Raw genomic sequence first — 18,428 nt, 5'->3', positions numbered from 1 at the left:
CCAAACACTACACATAACCCTCACTGAGATAACACACACTGTCACTCAGAACACACTGAGAGGAAAAACACTAGCATCAAACACCAATTTCAGTGACTTCATACAAAGTAATATTTTCTTCAAAGAAAAGAGTGACATTCTTTCACATGATTTATCTACATTTTTAGAACATAACAATTAGTTAAGGTAAATGAAAATTAGCAGTTTGCTTCAATAGTCTGTAGTAATTTACGGAATTACAGTAATGAGAAAAAAAGGTAGAAACTAAAAGTATACTGTAATTCGAACAAATAATTGAGGGGCTAATCCTGAAACTGCAATCAGCAGTTTGAAATCTATTCTGTTTTGAATGTGTGGTCCATATAGTTTTGACAGCAGTGTGTTAGCATTTGAACAAAGTGCAGTAAATCCACAGTGTTGTGCAGGTTGTGGTTAAAGTCATGGGATAAGTGTGAGTTTTGAAAACTGTGTTCAAGCAATGAAAAATGAACCAGAGTTTGGTCCACATGAACTGCTGCTGTGCAGACTGTAGTTAGTTTTGCACATGTGACTCCAGTTGTGCTCACTGTCGTTTAGCAATCAAAAAAAAACTGTAATTCAATTTACTGTGTTTCACCTATATATATAGGTGAAAAAAGAAATTGCACTAACGTTCAGTTACCAAAGAAATTACTCTGCATGTGCTGTGAATCCTTAACATGAGTACCACATTGTCTGGAAAAAAACAAACAAACAAACAATAAAAAACAAAAAACTCATACATGATCATTTCATGGATCAGGGGGATGAATACTGTCCATTCTAATGTCTGATCTCTGTCTACTTGAGAACCCATGGTGCTGTTCGCCTGACACCAAACCTGTACAATGTGGGGCAAATTATTCTGAACGAATGAATCAAAATAACAAATAAACAGTGTGTGTTATTTTAATGTTTCCATTCATTCATTCTTCGCTGTATAGGGTTGTGGGAAGGCTGAAGCATATCCCAATATATTTAGATTTGCAATATACAGTGTGTAAATTACAATACCCAGACTATTTTTATGTACTGTGTGTGTGTGTGTGTGTGTGTGTGTGTGTGTGTGTGTGTGTGTGTGTGTGTGTGTGTGTGTGTGTGTGTGTGTGTGTGTGTGTGTGTGAACTTGTCTTTTATGTACAATTACTACCCGCTACTGGAACCTAGTGACATAAGACTGATGATTACATCAAGATATATATATTTTTTCCACATTCAAATAACAGATTCTAGAGAGAGAGATGAGGACATATGTCAAAATCGTAAGTTAGCGCATGTGAAAACAGCCGTGACAGCAATAAAAAAATGTAACGCTAGCAAAAAGTGCACAATGATGAGACCTTTACACTTTGCTCTAACAGCATGCTCATGTTACTTCAAAACAACGAGTTGAATATGATGCAATAAAAATAATGTGTTTGAGTCAGAGCTGCAGTCTGGACGGCTTACCTCAACTCCTATATAACTGTAATTTCCAAAATTATTAACACCAAAATGGCTACTTTAAACCTAGGCAGCTTTTAGTTTTAGAACCAATGAAAAGTTCACTGCATGTACCACATCAGAGATACAAATGTAGAATAGTCAAAATAAAAATAATTCAATCCAACAAGAAATATTATAAATAGGACATAAAAGGACAGTCACTGAGGTTGGAGATGTTGTCACTGTACTGTTGCAACATAAGTCTAAAGATTTATTTACATTAATGCACTTAGCAGAAGCTTTTATCCAAAGCAACTTACAGTGCAGTCAGGCTATACATTTGTTTATTATGTGTGTTCCCTGAGAATTGAAACCACAATCTTTTGCTCTACCACTGAGCCACAGGAACACATTTATTCACATGTCTATTTATGACAACACTTTACATTTGATATATGGCAGATGCTTTTATCCAAAGCATCTTGCATTGCATTGAGTGTAATCAAGTTAAGTTCATATGTTTACTGGGAACCTATAGTGAGAGGCTTAAGAAAAACCGTTTTGTTTCTTGAAGGCCACTGAGGAGGCGAACGTCCTCAGGTTGGAAGCTGTCGTGATAAAGTGAAGTTAGCTCATACAAGGATTTGAAGTAAAGAAAAGCTACCCATATTGAGACTTTTACTCTTCATCCGTGGCTCACAGGGTGAAAAATTCCTTGAATTATGGTAGATGAAGGTAATAGTGATTACTATTAGGCTAGTCAAAGATAAACGATGCTGAGATTTGTTTGTTTATCTGTTTGTTTTGTGATGAACTGTAGCTATTTTGTGGAAAGATTTGGTGTTATTGACCCTATAGCGTCAGCATTAGAGTGAATTCGTGTAAACTGAGCCACATTTTGAGACAGATGACTATGAAAAAGTCAGTCGTTCATCAACATTTCAAATCTAATCCTCATTTTGTAACCAAGTGTTTCTCTGAATAAACATCTGTTGTCCTTTTTTCATGTAGTAGCCTTATTAACAAATCAAATTCTTGTGAAGAAAAAAAAACTTTTGGAATTACAGTTTTTTACAATGGCTATGGCAGATTTTTCAATACCTTTAACAAGTTTCCTAAACTCTTAACACGGTTAGCACAACATCCATCTTTGTAGGCTATACAGTTAACACATTTCTTGTTGCTTTGATACAAAATGCAGTTAACACCAATTTAAAATGCTTGAACTTCTTTTACACACAAGCTCAACCAAGACCAAAACAATGTCATTTTACAGTCAAATTTACAAATGCTTTCACACTGTATGTCAGAACAGATGTTCTAAGACTAACTTACAACTAACTTACAAACGTAGAAGTTTGGGCAGATTAGATCACATTTATTTATTTACTTTTTGTGGCTTTTTCTGTTCTGTAAATTTAGTATTTTCACATACATTATAAATAAATGACAGCTATATTGCATTTGTTTTCCTTGTATTTTTTGTTTTCGATCCTTTTCTAATGTCCTGTTGCAAATAAAGTCTTTACTGCAGCAATACTGTGTCTGTATTTTTTTTATACATAAACTGTACATTTTATAAAGCTACTCTGAGATGGCCATTCATTTTTTGTATTGAATTTCTGCAGCAAAAGAAACAAAATGCATGCATTTACTAAACCCAACAAAACAAAAATGTAGAGAGGCTTCAAAAGAAACTACAGTGCAAAACACAATCTATGATCAATACAATATACTGCCTATTGTATAAGGGCAGACCTGACACATAAAATAATGCAGTTTCTGTAATTTCAGCTGATCATAGTGTTTTTTTGTCATTGTGTTATGATTGACTAAAAACTGTAGTCCGCAAGATGGACAGATATCAAACGAGCTGTTTCTCTCAAGGGCGCAATGGCTCCACCTCTTGGTCAAACAGAAGAATGACAAGTCTGCCTGTATCGAATCTGTGAACGTCAATCTCAAAATAGTGAAACAGCAGCGTGCCGGTAGAACCAAGCAGACACAGATAGAGACAGAAGAACATGACAGACAACAAAACGAGCAAAGAGCAGAAGTATGATCGGCAACTCAGGTAAATATCAGTCGGGTTTTAAACCACAGAATAATGCAGTAAACGCTACATGTACAGCGATTCTCCTTCACCATTCAATTTAAGCTTTCCTATAGCATTAAATCTGACATACGTAACGTTAGAGGCCCATCGGTCATAGCAAGAGCTTTAAATCATTTTAGAGTTACATCAGATTCACCATTATTTAATTAAATACACCAATAATCAGCCTAAACTCCATATCTGTCTTACTAACAACCCAGCTGATCAGAAACCACTGGATGTATTAATCTGCTCGACTCATGTTTGTGTTGGATGTTATTATAGCTATACGTATACAAAGGTCATTTACCGGTTGTTATATGTTGTTTGTTTCAGGTTGTGGGGAGATCATGGACAGGAAGCTCTTGAAAATGCCCATGTGTGTCTCATCAACGCCACTGCAACCGGCACTGAGACCCTCAAAAACCTTGTGCTGCCAGGTATGAGCAGTATTTCTCATCGTGCACCTCAAATCAAAACACTGAGACACGAATTCATATAGATTGTTGTGTTAACATTATACTTTCCACTCTACTTCTTAGGAATAGGATCCTTTACCATAGTTGATGGGCACAAAGTGTCAGGGGAGGATGTTGGAAACAAGTAAAGTCACTGGCCTGCCAGTCATTGTCTTGTTTTTGTATTCATCTTAAAGAGATTCTTGGTTTAAGAGATATAGTGTGGTATATGGATACATATATCAGACTGGATAGTATAGAAAATGCTTCTGATTCAGCCGTGGTCATGTTATGATCTTTTCTGCAGCTTTTTTCTCACCAGCAGCAGTATTGGGAAGGTAAGCACAGGGTTGTGTGTCCATAACAGTACTCTCCAAACCTAAAGTGACACGTACTGTATGCTGAATGATGTTGTGCTTATTTTGCAGAGCAGGGCTCAGGCTGCCACTGAACTTCTGCAGGAGCTCAACGGTGATGTGTCTGGAAACTTTGTAGAAGAGGTCAGTGTTAATGTAAACGAAACATAGTGGAGTTTTACGTTTAGTATATACAAAGCTGTACAAAACCAGTCATAGGTTTGGACACATCTGCTCAAAACTATGAAACTGAATGAATTGAAATAATATAGTGACTGAAATGATAAGAAATTCAAAACAATTTGATGTTTTAAGGTTTCAGGGTCCCCACCCTTTGCCAGGATTATGGCTTAAAATGTAAATGTAATTTAATGTAATTTAAAACAGAAAATCATACACTACCATTCAAAAAGGTAAGATTTTTATTCAGCAAGGATGCGTTAAAATAATGAAGTATCATGTGAAGGATCATGTGACACTGTAGCCTGTAGGAAACGCTGCTGAAATTCTGCTTTGGCATCAAAGGAATAAACTGCATTTAAAAATACTGCTTTTTAATAACATTTCACAATATACTGATTTTACTTTATGGTTATAAGATCAAAAACCACATAAATTAAGACCTTTTGTGGCGGTGTGTGTCTTCATCTTTTCATTGTAGTTTTTTTTTTATATTCAGAGTCCTGATAAGCTTTTGGACAACAGCCCTGAGTTTTTTCACAGATTTAGTCTGGTAATTGGCGTCCAGCTTCCAGAAAGGTATTGCTCCTATAATCTGAATGTGTTGTTCCTTTCCATTGGTTTCTTTTAAATGTTTTGCCAAACAGACTTGGATAAAAGAGACAGGTTAATATTTGGTGTGTTGTAGATGTTGGTTCTTCAGACCAGCTTATATCGTCGTATCTTTAATTTGACAGCACATATCTGAGACTGGGCAGTGTGTTATGGGAGGCTGGTGTGCCGCTCCTTATATGTCGAACATATGGACTCATCGGTTACATGAGGCTGATTGTGAAGGAGCACGCAGGTAATAATCCTGATTTCCTGAAGCAAATCATTTTTTGAGAGATTAATTTATTAGCTGGAGACAGAACGGTTGACTTGTAATTCAGTACATTTGCTAAAGTGTCATGTTGCGTATCGTCCGCATTATCGTGAATGCATCTTTATGTGAAAACATTGAAGGGTCTGTCTGTGTCTTTCACTACAGTGGTTGAATCTCATCCAGATAATGCATTAGAGGACCTGAGACTAGATCTGCCATTTACAGAGCTCAAACACCACATAGAGTCCTATGACCTGGACAACATGGAGAAGAAGGTCAGACAAATGTTGATTACGATGTACTGTTTAATGTATGTGACTGACTTTAAATCAATTGTAATTAAAAAAAAAAAAAAAAATGTCTGTATTTTTTTCTTTATTTCAGGATCACAGTCATATGCCATGGATTATTGTGGTTGCCAAAAACTTGGAAAAATGGTGTAGTGAGGTAAGTTTTGACATGTTCTTAAATGTCTTGAATGACATCCTAATTAGACTTTCTCAAAGTGGATATTTTCTGATTAAGCACAACTCTCAGTTACCGAAGAATTATAAGGAGAAGGAAGCTTTCAGACAACTCATCAGAGAAGGTAATGCAATCTGTCATATCCAAGGTGTATTATATTGTTCTTTTCAGATTAAATTTTTTTTCTTCACATTTCTCTTATTGTGGGTTTTCCTTAATGTGTGTGTCTTGTCAGGAATCCTTACGAATGAGAACGGAGCACCTGAAGATGAAGAGAACTTTGAAGAGGCAATCAAGAACGTGAACACTGCTCTGAACCCCACCAAGGTAGAGCTCCTCACATTTGCAGAGTTATAAATTATAGTTTGTGTTCCTCGCATTTGATTTGTATTCATCTCTGTCCCATTGTGATGTAGGTCCCCAATGGAACGGAGGACATTTTTAATGCTGAGCAGTGTGAAAACATTACCTCACAGGTTAGTAGGAACATGCGAAACTACTTCTAAGCTGCCTTTCCTTGTCTCTTACTTAACTTATTGGATACATTTGCTTTGATATAAGAAACAATTACCTGCCATAGAGAATGTTTGATCACTTTTATACATCTATGTTATGCATGATGTTTAATAATGAGTTTCTACATCACCAGTAGCTTTAATTTTTCTCCTCGCAGAGCCCATCCTTCTGGGTGATAGCACATGGAGTGCGGGACTTTGTCCGAAATGAGGGGAATGGAAACCTACCTGTGCGAGGAACCATCCCAGACATGATTGCAGATTCAGACAAATTCATCAAGCTACAGAACGTGTAGGTATTCAGATGACAATGAGTCAGGAAACATCTTATTAGTAGTAACGCGTTTGTGAAATCTGAGATGCGCATTACATACTCAGACATGTAAAGTGACTTGGCAGTTTGCTTGGAATGAATCCTGCTGGCTGTGTTTTTGGTAAAATGGCGTTTTGTTTGACACTTTTTCGATTTCAGCTACAGAGACAAAGCCATGAAGGACGCAGCAGTTGTGTCAAAACATGTTGAAGCGCTTTTACAATCAGTTGGAAAGGTATTTACATAATCAACATAGTCCTGTCTGTGTAATAACTGCAGTTTATCTCTTTTATTAACACATTAACACTAATGATCCATTTATTTCAAAGCCTCCAGAGAGCACCTCTGAACAGGAAATCAGACTTTTCTGTAAGTACACCATGCACCCTCTCAAAGTCTGCTCTCAGATCAGAATATTTGCCGTTTTAGGCTTTGTCAGGAAACTAGATAATCCAACACCTTGCAAAATCCTGTGATTATCCTGCAGCAGTTTTCCTGTTCCATCAGTTTATTTGCATTTGTGCTGTTCATACATCTTTGGGAATCTGAACAGGAGGCTTTCTCTATTTTGTATTTTGTTTTGTGTCCCACAGGTAAAAATGCAGCTTTCCTCCGAGTGGTGCGCTGCAGGTCTGTGGCAGAGGAATACAGTGTGGACACTTTCAATAAAGATGAAATCAGTATGTCTTCTCTACGGTTCTCTGTCTGTGGTTTGTCTCTGTTATGGTCATTGTACACGATTGTTTAAGTGGATTTACTATATTTAGATTCAGATTTAGTTCATTGTTGTGCACATCCATGCATGGGTGTTTAAGCAGTTGTTTCTGTCTCCATAGCATCCTGTATGGACAGCACAGACAGTGAGATGGTGCTGTACCTCATGCTCCGTTCAGTCGATCGATTCTATCAGCAACACTCCCGTTACCCAGGTCAGAAGAGTTATCAAACCAGGCAACAAAATAAAAATAGAGAAACCATAGCACAGTGTCTAAAATATCCATTAAGACATCAAGACTAATGCTAAAAATGAAGTTTTTGAATAGCAATCTCAACTTGGATTTATCACTTTTTATTTTATTTATTAAGAATTTGTTGTTTGTTTTTTTACACTGTACTATGGTTATACCTACGGAGCCCCGCACATGACATGCAGGAAAAAATATTAGGCTAAATCGTGTGCACGATTTATTAATTCGTTCCCTTAATGTACTAAAACGTGCACACGATTACTATTGCGTTCCCTCGATTTACTATTGCGTTCCCTCGATCGTGCGCACAATTTATAAATCGAGTGAACTAAATAGTAAATCGAGGGAACGCAATAGTAATCGTGTGCACGTTTTAGTACATTAAGGGAACGAATTAATAAATCGTGCACTCAATTTATATATTTTTTCTTGCATGTCATGTGCGGGGCTCCGTAAACACCTATGAAAACATAACAGAATCAATTCTAAATCAGTCTATTTTAAATTGTAACAGTTTTGTTACAAAAACTTTATTACAAAATATTTCACAATTTTGCTGTTTTTATTGTGTCTTTAATTGAATGCAGCCTTTGTGAGCATAACAGACTTCTTTCAAAAACATTAAAACAGATACCAAACCTTTAGACGATAGTGTATGAACTGCCACTCTGATATTACTGAGCATGACTGTTTTTCTCAGGTGTCTACAATTACCAGGTGGAGGAAGACATTAACAAACTCAAGCTGTGTGTAAACAGTCTTCTGCAGGAGTACAGTCTGAACGTCAATGTGAAAGATGACTACATTCATGAGTTGTAAGTTTAAGCTCACCGTTGGGCCTATTTGGTTTGAAGCTGTACAAACTAAATATTTATACTAAAAAAGGTTTTGTAATATTGATAATAAAGAAGCATACGTTCTCCAGTCCGTCTGGTCCCTCTGTTTATAATCAGATGGCAGCAGTGTAAATGTTATTTTCATATCTTCCAGCTGCCGTTATGGAGCTGCCGAGCCACACACGGTCGCAGCTTTTCTGGGAGGTGAGTGTTTATGTACAGAACTTATTCAGGAGCCTGCAAACACACACGCCATCATATATTCATGATGCATATTGTGGCATCCTCTACGATATGGATTTTATAGTGTAAAGGCAAATCATTTTACGCATGCAAATATGAACTCTCTCATTGGCCGTCTTTACTGCTTGCATTGTCATAAGCATTTGCAATAATCGTACAGCTTCCGGATAGCACTTAACCACATTAAAAGTCTGGTGTAAATGCACCCAAGACACATTGGTTTTGAGTGCATTTGGTGATCAGATGAGCAGGACCACATTCAGAGGTGGTCAGGGAAGGATTCTGACCACATTCAATGGAGATGTAAATGCTAATGAATTTTTCCTTATCTGTATACAGCTACTTAAGTGATGTGCTGTAAATAATCATTATCTGTCACTCACAGAGTGGGTTGAAAATTTTCTCTCGGGCTCTATTTATTTCCATCTGACATTGATATGATTCACAGATTTTTTTTATGTAGCAAGAGCTCACTGAATCTTACCAAGTGCTGTGCTGCAGGTTATTGCCTTTTTTTCTTTTTATACCACTATCACCAAAAAATATAAATAAATAAATTGTGGTGATATGATCTGGTCACCTGATTTAATGAACCATAACCTGTGAATTACTGCAAGTAGCCACTTTTTTTCTTTATTCCTATTTAGGAACCTTTACTGTAAGAATCTTAAATAGTGGAGGAAAATAGGGTTTAGTAAGAAAACCATGGGATAAAATGAGGTCAACCACAAATTAGGGTAATTACTGGGAATGCTTGGTCAACACAACCTTAAATGTATCACGTAAGTGACAATTCAAATACAGTGGAGTCTTACTGCCTGTCCAGAAACCATCCAGATGTGAACAACATGGTAATGCCATTGGTAAAGGCTCCTGTTGTCTGTCTTTTGTTGCAGGATCAGCAGCTCAAGAAGCCATCAAAATCATCACGCGCCAGTTTGTACCTTTCAACAACACGTTCCTCTATAATGCCATGTCACAGACCTCTGCTACTTTTCAACTTTAGAGCAATCGTCCCTTCCAATCGTGTTTCCTCATTCCTCTATCAAAGTGTTGGCCACAAATTGACACACGTTTGTTTATACTTACATTGATCAATGGTGTTGCCTTTTGACAAGACCAGAACTGGTGCTGCGTACTAAATAAACCATGTATCTCCAAAGCTTTTGTATGTGATTTTTGTGCTCTTTTCACAACAGTTTGAATGCATATACAGTACACTATCTTTGCTGTCACTTTTGATCAAGTTAATGTATCCTGGCTTGATAAAAGCAAATATCATTTTTTTTTTATCTTACTCTAAGTGTATTACAGTTTCCAAAAAATATGAAGCAGGATAACTGTTAATAATAAGAAATGCACATCAGCGTAGTAGAATAATTTCTGAAAGATCACTGACGGCTGGAAATTCTGCTTTGCCATCACTGGAATAAATGACATTTGAAAATATATTTAAATAGATAACAGGTTTTTTTTTTCATTGTAAAAAAAAAATACATAAATAAATAAATAAATATATATATATATATATATATATACAATATTAAGTGTATAATATTATAATATACAGTATTACTTTTCTTACTGTATTCTTGTTCAAATTAATGTAGCCTTGCATCGTATTGCATATGATGCAATTTCAAATTTTCCTTCTCTTGGGAGAGTTAAAAGCTGTTTGTGAATAGATAAGCTCCTTAAAGTTGCAAAGACTAAAGTCTCAAACCCAAAGGTTTATTCTTTATAAATGCCCTCGTAAAATGCCTCTTTTATACATGCCCCCACATGTCTATGTCACGATGTGTGGAGATTTGCATAACCTCACCCAAACATTCACGCAAAAAAAGAAGGCGTAACTTTTATTCTCACTATAGTATTGTTGCTGCCGTCGCCATGTTGTGGAGACGCTGTGTGTTTCATTGTGAAAGCGAAAATACTTTGTTTGACCTTCCAAAAGAGGACACGATTAGGAAATGTTCAACCCAAATATTCAGATGTGAGCAGCGTATTTTATGGAGGACTGTTTCCTGATCCTGGGAGAGTAGACTTCAATGCCAGCTGTTCTGACTCACAGTCTGTAAGTAAGTTTTTATAAGTAAAGTATTTGCCACTGATGATTTAAACAGGAGTTTTGAGCAGTGTAGAGTAGCACTTGTTGTTTGTCATTTCTTCGATCACAAATGCAGACATGGTTTTATTTTTACACTGCGCAATGCAACGCAATACGTAAAAAGACGGTATGAAGCCCTGTTTGCCCAGGTTTAATATGACCTCCAGTCATTTGTAATAATTGCTGAGGTTGTCTGTGAACTTAATCCTGTGCACATCAGCCATGTCTGTAATTTGTAAAGTAAAAATTCCCCCGCAATAGACCTACTATATTTCGCCGAACACCGAGGTCCTGTGATAATATTAGTCCTGTGCGAATCACCATCTCTGTTATTTAGCGGGTTGTATATCATTAAATCATTATAATCAGTAATTATGCCCTCACTTGATGCAACAAATTCCTCGTTTGTAATGGGTTTTATTGTTTTTGTCTTGTCGTGCCGGGAGATGGCATCACAGCATGGTGAAGGGCGTAACATTTCTGTCACATGCTTGAGGTATTCAGCCAATCACAATCATGGCCAATCAGAGCACACCTCGCTTTTTAGAGTGATGAGCTTTGTAAAAAACTACACATCAGAAAGGCGGGGCATAGAGGAGAAACTAATGTACAGTATGTGGAAAATAATGTGTTTTTTTAATCTTAAACTGCATAAACAGATTTCATTACACCAAATACACAAAATAATGTTATTTTTACCAGCATCATATGACCACTTTAAGAGATGTCTTCTAAAAACATTGTTGCAAATGTTTAAACTGAGAAATTTTACACTTTTATCCACTTAATTGGCTCATTTAAAATTTAATGCCTGCTACAGGTCTCAAAAAAGTTGCCACGGGGGCAACAAATGGCTAAAAAAGCAAGCAGTTTTGAAAAGATTCAGCTGGGAGAACATCTAGTGATTAATTAAGTTAATTGATATCAGGTCTGTAACATGATTAGCTATAAAAGCTTTGTCTTAGAGAAGCAGAGTCTCTCAGAAGTAAAGATGGGCAGAGGCTCTCCAATCTGTGAAAGACTGCGTAAAAAAATTGTGGAAAACTTTAAAAACAATGTTCCTCAACGTCAAATTGCAAAGGCTTTGCAAATCTCATCATCTACAGTGCATAACATCATCAAAAGATTCAGAGAAACTGGAGAAATCTCTGTGCGTAAGGGACAAGGCCGGAGACCTTTATTGGATGCCCGTGGTCTTCGGTCTCTCAGACGACACTGCATCACTCATCGGCATGATTGTGTCAATGACATTACTAAATGGGCCCAGGAATACTTTCAGAAACCACTGTCGGTAAACACAATCCACCGTGCCATCAGCAGATGCCAACTAAAGCTCTATCTTGCAAAAAGGAAGCCATATGTGAACATGGTCCAGAAGCGCCGTCGTGTCCTGTGGGCCAAGGCTCATTTAAAATGGACTATTTCAAAGTGGAATAGTGTTTTATGGTCAGACGAGTCCAAATTTGACATTCTTGTTGGAAATCACGGACGCCGTGTCCTCCGGGCTAAAGAGGAGGGAGACCTTCCAGCATGTTATCAGCGTTCAGTTCAAAAGCCAGCATCTCTGATGGTATGGGGGTGCATAAGTGCATACGGTATGAGCAGCTTGCATGTTTTGGAAGGCTCTGTGAATGCTGAAAGGTATATAAAGGTTTTAGAGCAACATATGCTTCCCTCCAAACAACGTCTATTTCAGGGAAGGCCTTGTTTATTTCAGCAGGACAATGCAAAACCACATACTGCAGCTATAACAACAGCATGGCTTCGTCGTAGAAGAGTCCGGGTGATAACCTGGCCTGCCTGCAGTCCAGATCTTTCACCTATAGAGAACATTTGGCGCATCATTAAACGAAAAATACGTCAAAGACGACCACGAACTCTTCAGCAGCTGGAAATCTATATAAGGCAAGAATGGGACCAAATTCCAACAGCAAAACTCCAGCAACTCATAGCCTCAATGCCCAGACGTCTTCAAACTGTTTTGAAAAGAAAAGGAGATGCTACACCATGGTAAACATGCCCCGTCCCAACTATTTTGAGACCTGTAGCAGAAATCAAAATTGAAATGAGCTCATTTTGTGCATAAAATTGTAAACTTTCTCAGTTTAAACATTTGCTATGTTATCGATGTTCTATTGTGAATAAAATATTGGCTCATGTGATTTGAAAGTCTTTTAGTTTTCATTTTATTAAAATTTAAAAAACATCCCAACTTTTCCGAAATTCGGGTTGTATATATATATATATATATATATATATGTACAGTACAGACCAAAAGTTTGGAAACATTACTATTTTTAATGTTTTTGAAAGAAGTTTCTTCTATTGATCAAGCCTGCATTTATTTGATCAAAAATACAGAAAAAACTGTAATATTGTGAAATATTATTACAACTTAAAATAATAGTTTTCTATTTGAATATACTTTAAAAAAAAATAATAATTTATTCCTGTGATGCAAAGCTGAATTTTCAGCATCATTACTCCAGTCTTCAGTGTCACATGTAACATCCAGTCTATCACATGATCATTTAGAAATCATTATAATATTCTGATTTATTATGAGTGTTAGAAACAGTTCTGCTGTCTAATATATTTGATGAATAAAAGGTTAAAAAGAACTGCATTTATTCAAAATAAAATAAATTCTAATAATATATTTTCTTTACTATCACTTTTTATCAATTTAACACATCCTTGCTGAATAAAAGTATTGATTTTATTTATAAAAAAAAAAAAAGAAAGAAAAAAAATTACTGACCCCAAATTGTAAAAAAAATAAAAAAATGTTTTTACTTTTTATTCAGTATCCTAAAAAAGTATCACATGTTCTGAAAAAATATTAAGCAGCAGAACTGTTTCCAACTTTGATAATGAATCATCATATTAGAATAATTTCTAAAGGATCATGTGATAATGATCTTAAAAATTCAGCTTTGCATCACAGAAATAAATGATAATTTAAAGTATAATAAATTTAAAAACAATTATTTTAAATTGTAATAATATATCACAATATTAAATTTTTTCTGTATTTTTGATCAAATAAATGCAGGCTTGATGAGCAGAAGAAACTTCTTTCAAAAACATTAAAAATAGTAATGTTTCCAAACTTTTGGTCTGTACTGTATGTATGTATGTATAAATGTCTAAACCAGCAGATTAGCTGTCAGACAGTTTTATATTTGTATTGTCTCGCTATACATTCAGCCTACATTATCTGATAAACACTTGTGACATTTCCACATGGTAACTGGAGCTGCTGCTGTTTGTTTGAGTAGATTAGAGAGTTGTTTCCTGTTGTAGGGTGGAGTGCTGTGTTTCTGTGGCCGGTCTAAAAGCAGACGGCTCTCTGTGATTTGCAGAGAATAGCTAGGTTTTCCTCATAGGGAGTCTAGACGGAGGAAGGACAAAATCAGAGGCACGTTAATGTATATTTTTACTCATTCCCAAGCCTCCTAAACTTCCTAAATGACCTACTTTACCCAGAAAAATGTTTGGGAAAAAGAAAAGTCAGAGCACTTCTGTCAACCCAGATCCAGTAGAGGGCACCCTCTTCCTTCTGTTGGAGCACTTTCTGACCCATGAATCTACTTTTCACTGTAGAGTGAATAATTCATAACTACAGGTTTAAATTGATCAGTCGAGCAGGACAATGTTAATAAGAATCAAGCCATGTTGTTCAGTTACCTCTTCATTGTTTTCAAAGAAGCAGAAAATGTTTAAACATTCTTCTTCTCCTGACTAATATATAGAGGACTGTGTTACAAAACTTTCCCTGTGACCCCTGCATGAGGAGGACAGCCTATCTGGGCCGTGTTTATGAAGGATTGTTGTGCTCAGCCTGCAGCTTTTCTAACTAAATGGAAATTCCCCCGAGGTGATTTACCCCTTTTGGACCAAAAGTGACACTGAAAGCTTGACTATGACATACAACTAGCAGATTGAAACCATCTCATGGATGGCTTGTTTAATATCTATGTTGTTCACCATATGTCCTGGCACTGAATGTAATAACAATATCTGCTCAGTTCAGATTTTCAGTTCTCATACTTGCCAGTATAGTATTGCTTACTGCATGTACCATTATACTATGTATTAATATATCATTTAGTTTCTTATACTATGTATTAATATATAATTTAGTTTCAAGTTTTTTTAATCAAGTTAATTTTTATGTTTTAGTATTTTGTATTCCCACGTTATTTGTCTTTACCATTGTTTGGTGCAATGAAGTACAATAGAAAATACCTATGTACACAATAAGTGCATTATATCAAATGATTCACTTAAATGTTAGTAAATAGTACGCTTAATATAAATTGGGTTTAATTGTATGCTCTTTGCCATTTTTATTAATTTTAGGGTATTGCCTATATTTCCATAGCTACAGGTTTATTTTATTTTAATTTCAGTTTTAGTTTTAGTCATTTCAGTACTTAAACTTAACTTTTTTCATTTTCTCAAGTTAAAGTTATTCATTTCTTTCTTTCTTTCTTTCTTTCTTTCTTTCTTTCTTTTTCTTTCTTTCCTTCTTTCTTTCTTTCCTTCTTTCTTTCTTTCTTTCTTTCTTTCCTTCTTTCTTTCTTTCTTTCTTTCTTTCCTTCTTTCTTTCTTTCTTTCCTTCTTTCTTTCTTTCTTTCTTTCCTTCTTTCTTTCTTTCTTTCTTTCTTTCCTTCTTTCTTTCTTTCTTTCTTTCCTTCTTTCCTTCTTTCTTTCTTTCCTTCTTTCTTTCTTTCTTTCTTTCTGGATGAACATTTCTCCTGATGTCTTCAGTGTGGAGAGGAGACGGTCTGGAGTTCAGCATATCATGCAGCTGCATCAGCTTGGCCAGAGAACCATGTGGAGTAAACCAAAGGTGGTTTCAGTTAGATTAATGCATTATTTTTGCAATAGATATAACTATTTTTTCACCCTTTACTGTGTATACTACTGCATAGGCTGCCAATCACATTTTATGACCATTTGCAATTCTAATGTTAACAACTTTACAGCTATAGTAAGTTATGTTGGCTTTATGGCATGGCAGGGTTGACATGCTGTATTGCATTGCTGTAACCTTTTCATCTGCAGCGATTACATGGTTGGCATAATGTTCTTTCGGAAATCTGCAGTAAAGCACTTTAAGCCTTCAAATGAAGCTGTAGCCTATCGAACCTGGATATCCATGTCCAGAATCCATTCCCTTTGGCAGAACTGCTGAACAGTGCAGCTCTTCTTCATTAATATGGATGACTGAGAACAGAAGCATCTAGAGGTGACACACAGTCTCTCATAAACACGCCTGCTCTAGAGATAAAGAGACCGTGATGGAGCAATACTATCACCACATTCATTCACATACATACTGCATTCTTTCTCTATCTGCCATTTGAGCGGGAAAGTTCGGCACTCACAGAAATAGAGGAATATAAAGCTAATGTGAAGACAAATTGAATAGTAATATATTTAAGTTTTTTACCAAATTAAAATCAGATAACTCTAAATCTGAGACATCTGATAGCGTTCATTAATTGTTTTTGATCATATGTGGTGATGCAGTTGTAATTTTTTCATTATTTTTGTGTATTATATATATATATATATATATATATATATATGTATATATATATATATATATATATATATAGCATTTTATTTATTTATTTTGCTTACAATTATGTTTACGTGTGCACTATCACTCAAAAGTTTGGGGTCAGTACAATTTTTTTTCTTTTTTAAATAAGTCTCTTTAAATCAAGGCTTTATTTAACTGATCAAAACTACAGTAAAAACAGTAATATTGTACTGAATATAAAACATTTGATTAGTGGTATACTTGTATTGCCTTGTTGTGTATAATATAGATTTTCACTGTAAACTGTAAATTTTAGTTGAAGTTTTAGTTATTTTATTATTTCAGTTAACATTGATAATTAATTGTACTTCAAGTAGCAAACATGTTTCTCATGCATTTAGTTTCTGTTTTAGTTTTTGGTAACTACTAAAACCCTGATATAATTTTTACTTTTAAAAACCTAATTGATTTAATCAACAGTATTTTACAGTAACATAACAATGTTTCCTGTATATGGTACAGTAATATAAAACTAACCATTTAATGTTGTTACTGTATCATTTGTACAGTGTCTTACTGTTTTTTTTTTTTTTTTTTTTCATTTTTTTCACTATCCAAGGACACAATCTTTTAGAGTATAGGACAGAGTGCCATGCACAATGCTATATGTGTGTATAACCTCTGTACATATATTCATTAACTTGAATGGTCAACCAAACACTCATATGCATAAACATGCACTGTGTCTAGGTTCCATTCACACATTATCTGGATCTGAGTGAAGAGAGTTGGGTGTTGCATTATCTGCACACACAGGAGGAGGCAGTGAATAGATGAGCTGGGTGCTGTAATGTGAAAATCAATGGGCCAGTCTTAAGCACTGACACAGCACAAGTGCTTCTTTTCTATCCATTTCCTGTGCTCTAATTTTCCCATGCTGTTCAGTGAGCGCTCAAAATAAACCAACACATCTGTCCAAATGCTGTACCTATGTTTATACAAATCCAAACTATGCCTATAAACACAGACAAAGGGTAAAGCAAGGGAGAAAAGGGCTGGAAAAAGGCAGGAAGGTTGCAGAAATCTGCTGATTATTATTTTGGATATTTGCTTGGCCATCTGCCAGTGCTGTACTATGTCTCTCCTTCTCTCCTGGGGTCTGGTGGAGCTTGGATGAATTACTAGAGCACAGTATGAGCAAAACATTCCCTGAACATGCTGAGGCCCTTAAAAATACTATAATTCTTAGATGTTGGTCAATCATTAGGAAAGGCGATTGGCAAAGATTCACTTCCTCAGCTGGTGAAACTGGATCACGAATGCTTTGCACAAACATAGATGCATTTAGGTAGATCGGGGGGCACATTCCCTTCAAAAACAAACATAATTAACTGTGTGTTTAACAGCTCAGATGTCAGGAGTAAATGACGACTGCTATGTTCATTATCAGTTCCAACAATAGAACACCTCAATCACTTAGGAGATATTCTTGTCTACATCTGCTCCGGCGGTGAAACTGATGATGGCTCACTCAGGGCAGGTCTAATGTAAGACACCAGTCCAGTCTGTGCTGAAACGCTACTGTCAATCAAACTACCGTGGGAGGGACCTGTCTTTGTAACATCACACAGACAGGTGTCAGAGATCGGCTTGATTTGAGAAAGGGAAATGATTTAACCAGATTAAAAAAAATTATAATCATAATATCATTATAGGGTGGTTGTGTACCCACACTGCCAACACACATTTAAGTTCAAACAACTTGTAAAAGTGCATGTAGCAACCGATGACCCCTTTAAAATAATACTTCAAGGCTTGATGTCAAGAGGTCCAACAAAAATAAAAATTCTGCAAATCATAGTATGCAGAATGAAAGTTTTTGACAAGTCAATTAGCATCCAGTATGGTCACTGTAAGTCAGTGAGCAGATTGGATTTTAAAGAACATGTTTGGTAGGAAGCATGAAGCAGCCTTAGGCTATCTTAACAGTTTGATTTCAGAGCATACTGGCAATTAATCAGGCTGGT

General features: G+C 35.9%; 1 protein-coding gene across 1 annotated transcript; it reads left to right on the top strand.

Annotated features, from left to right (window-relative positions):
• The first annotated feature begins 3,353 nt into the window (after window positions 1-3,353).
• Window positions 3,354-9,899, top strand: nae1 (nedd8 activating enzyme E1 subunit 1). The gene is made up of 20 exons (XM_059503580.1): window positions 3,354-3,517; window positions 3,875-3,978; window positions 4,081-4,141; window positions 4,304-4,334; window positions 4,425-4,496; window positions 5,032-5,111; window positions 5,270-5,379; window positions 5,563-5,672; window positions 5,782-5,844; window positions 5,923-5,986; window positions 6,098-6,189; window positions 6,279-6,338; window positions 6,536-6,669; window positions 6,850-6,925; window positions 7,020-7,059; window positions 7,284-7,370; window positions 7,527-7,619; window positions 8,359-8,473; window positions 8,649-8,698; window positions 9,634-9,899. The coding sequence occupies exons 1-20, from the start codon at window positions 3,468-3,470 to the stop codon at window positions 9,741-9,743; spliced, it is 1,602 nt and encodes a 533-aa protein (XP_059359563.1). The 5' UTR covers window positions 3,354-3,467; the 3' UTR covers window positions 9,744-9,899.
• Window positions 9,900-18,428: the final 8,529 nt, after the last annotated feature.

This window comes from Carassius carassius, chromosome 2, assembly GCF_963082965.1.
Source record: "Carassius carassius chromosome 2, fCarCar2.1, whole genome shotgun sequence".
NCBI lineage: Eukaryota > Metazoa > Chordata > Actinopteri > Cypriniformes > Cyprinidae > Carassius > Carassius carassius.
Note: the sequence above shows the minus strand (reverse complement) of the source record. Positions and strands in the feature narration are given on the sequence as shown.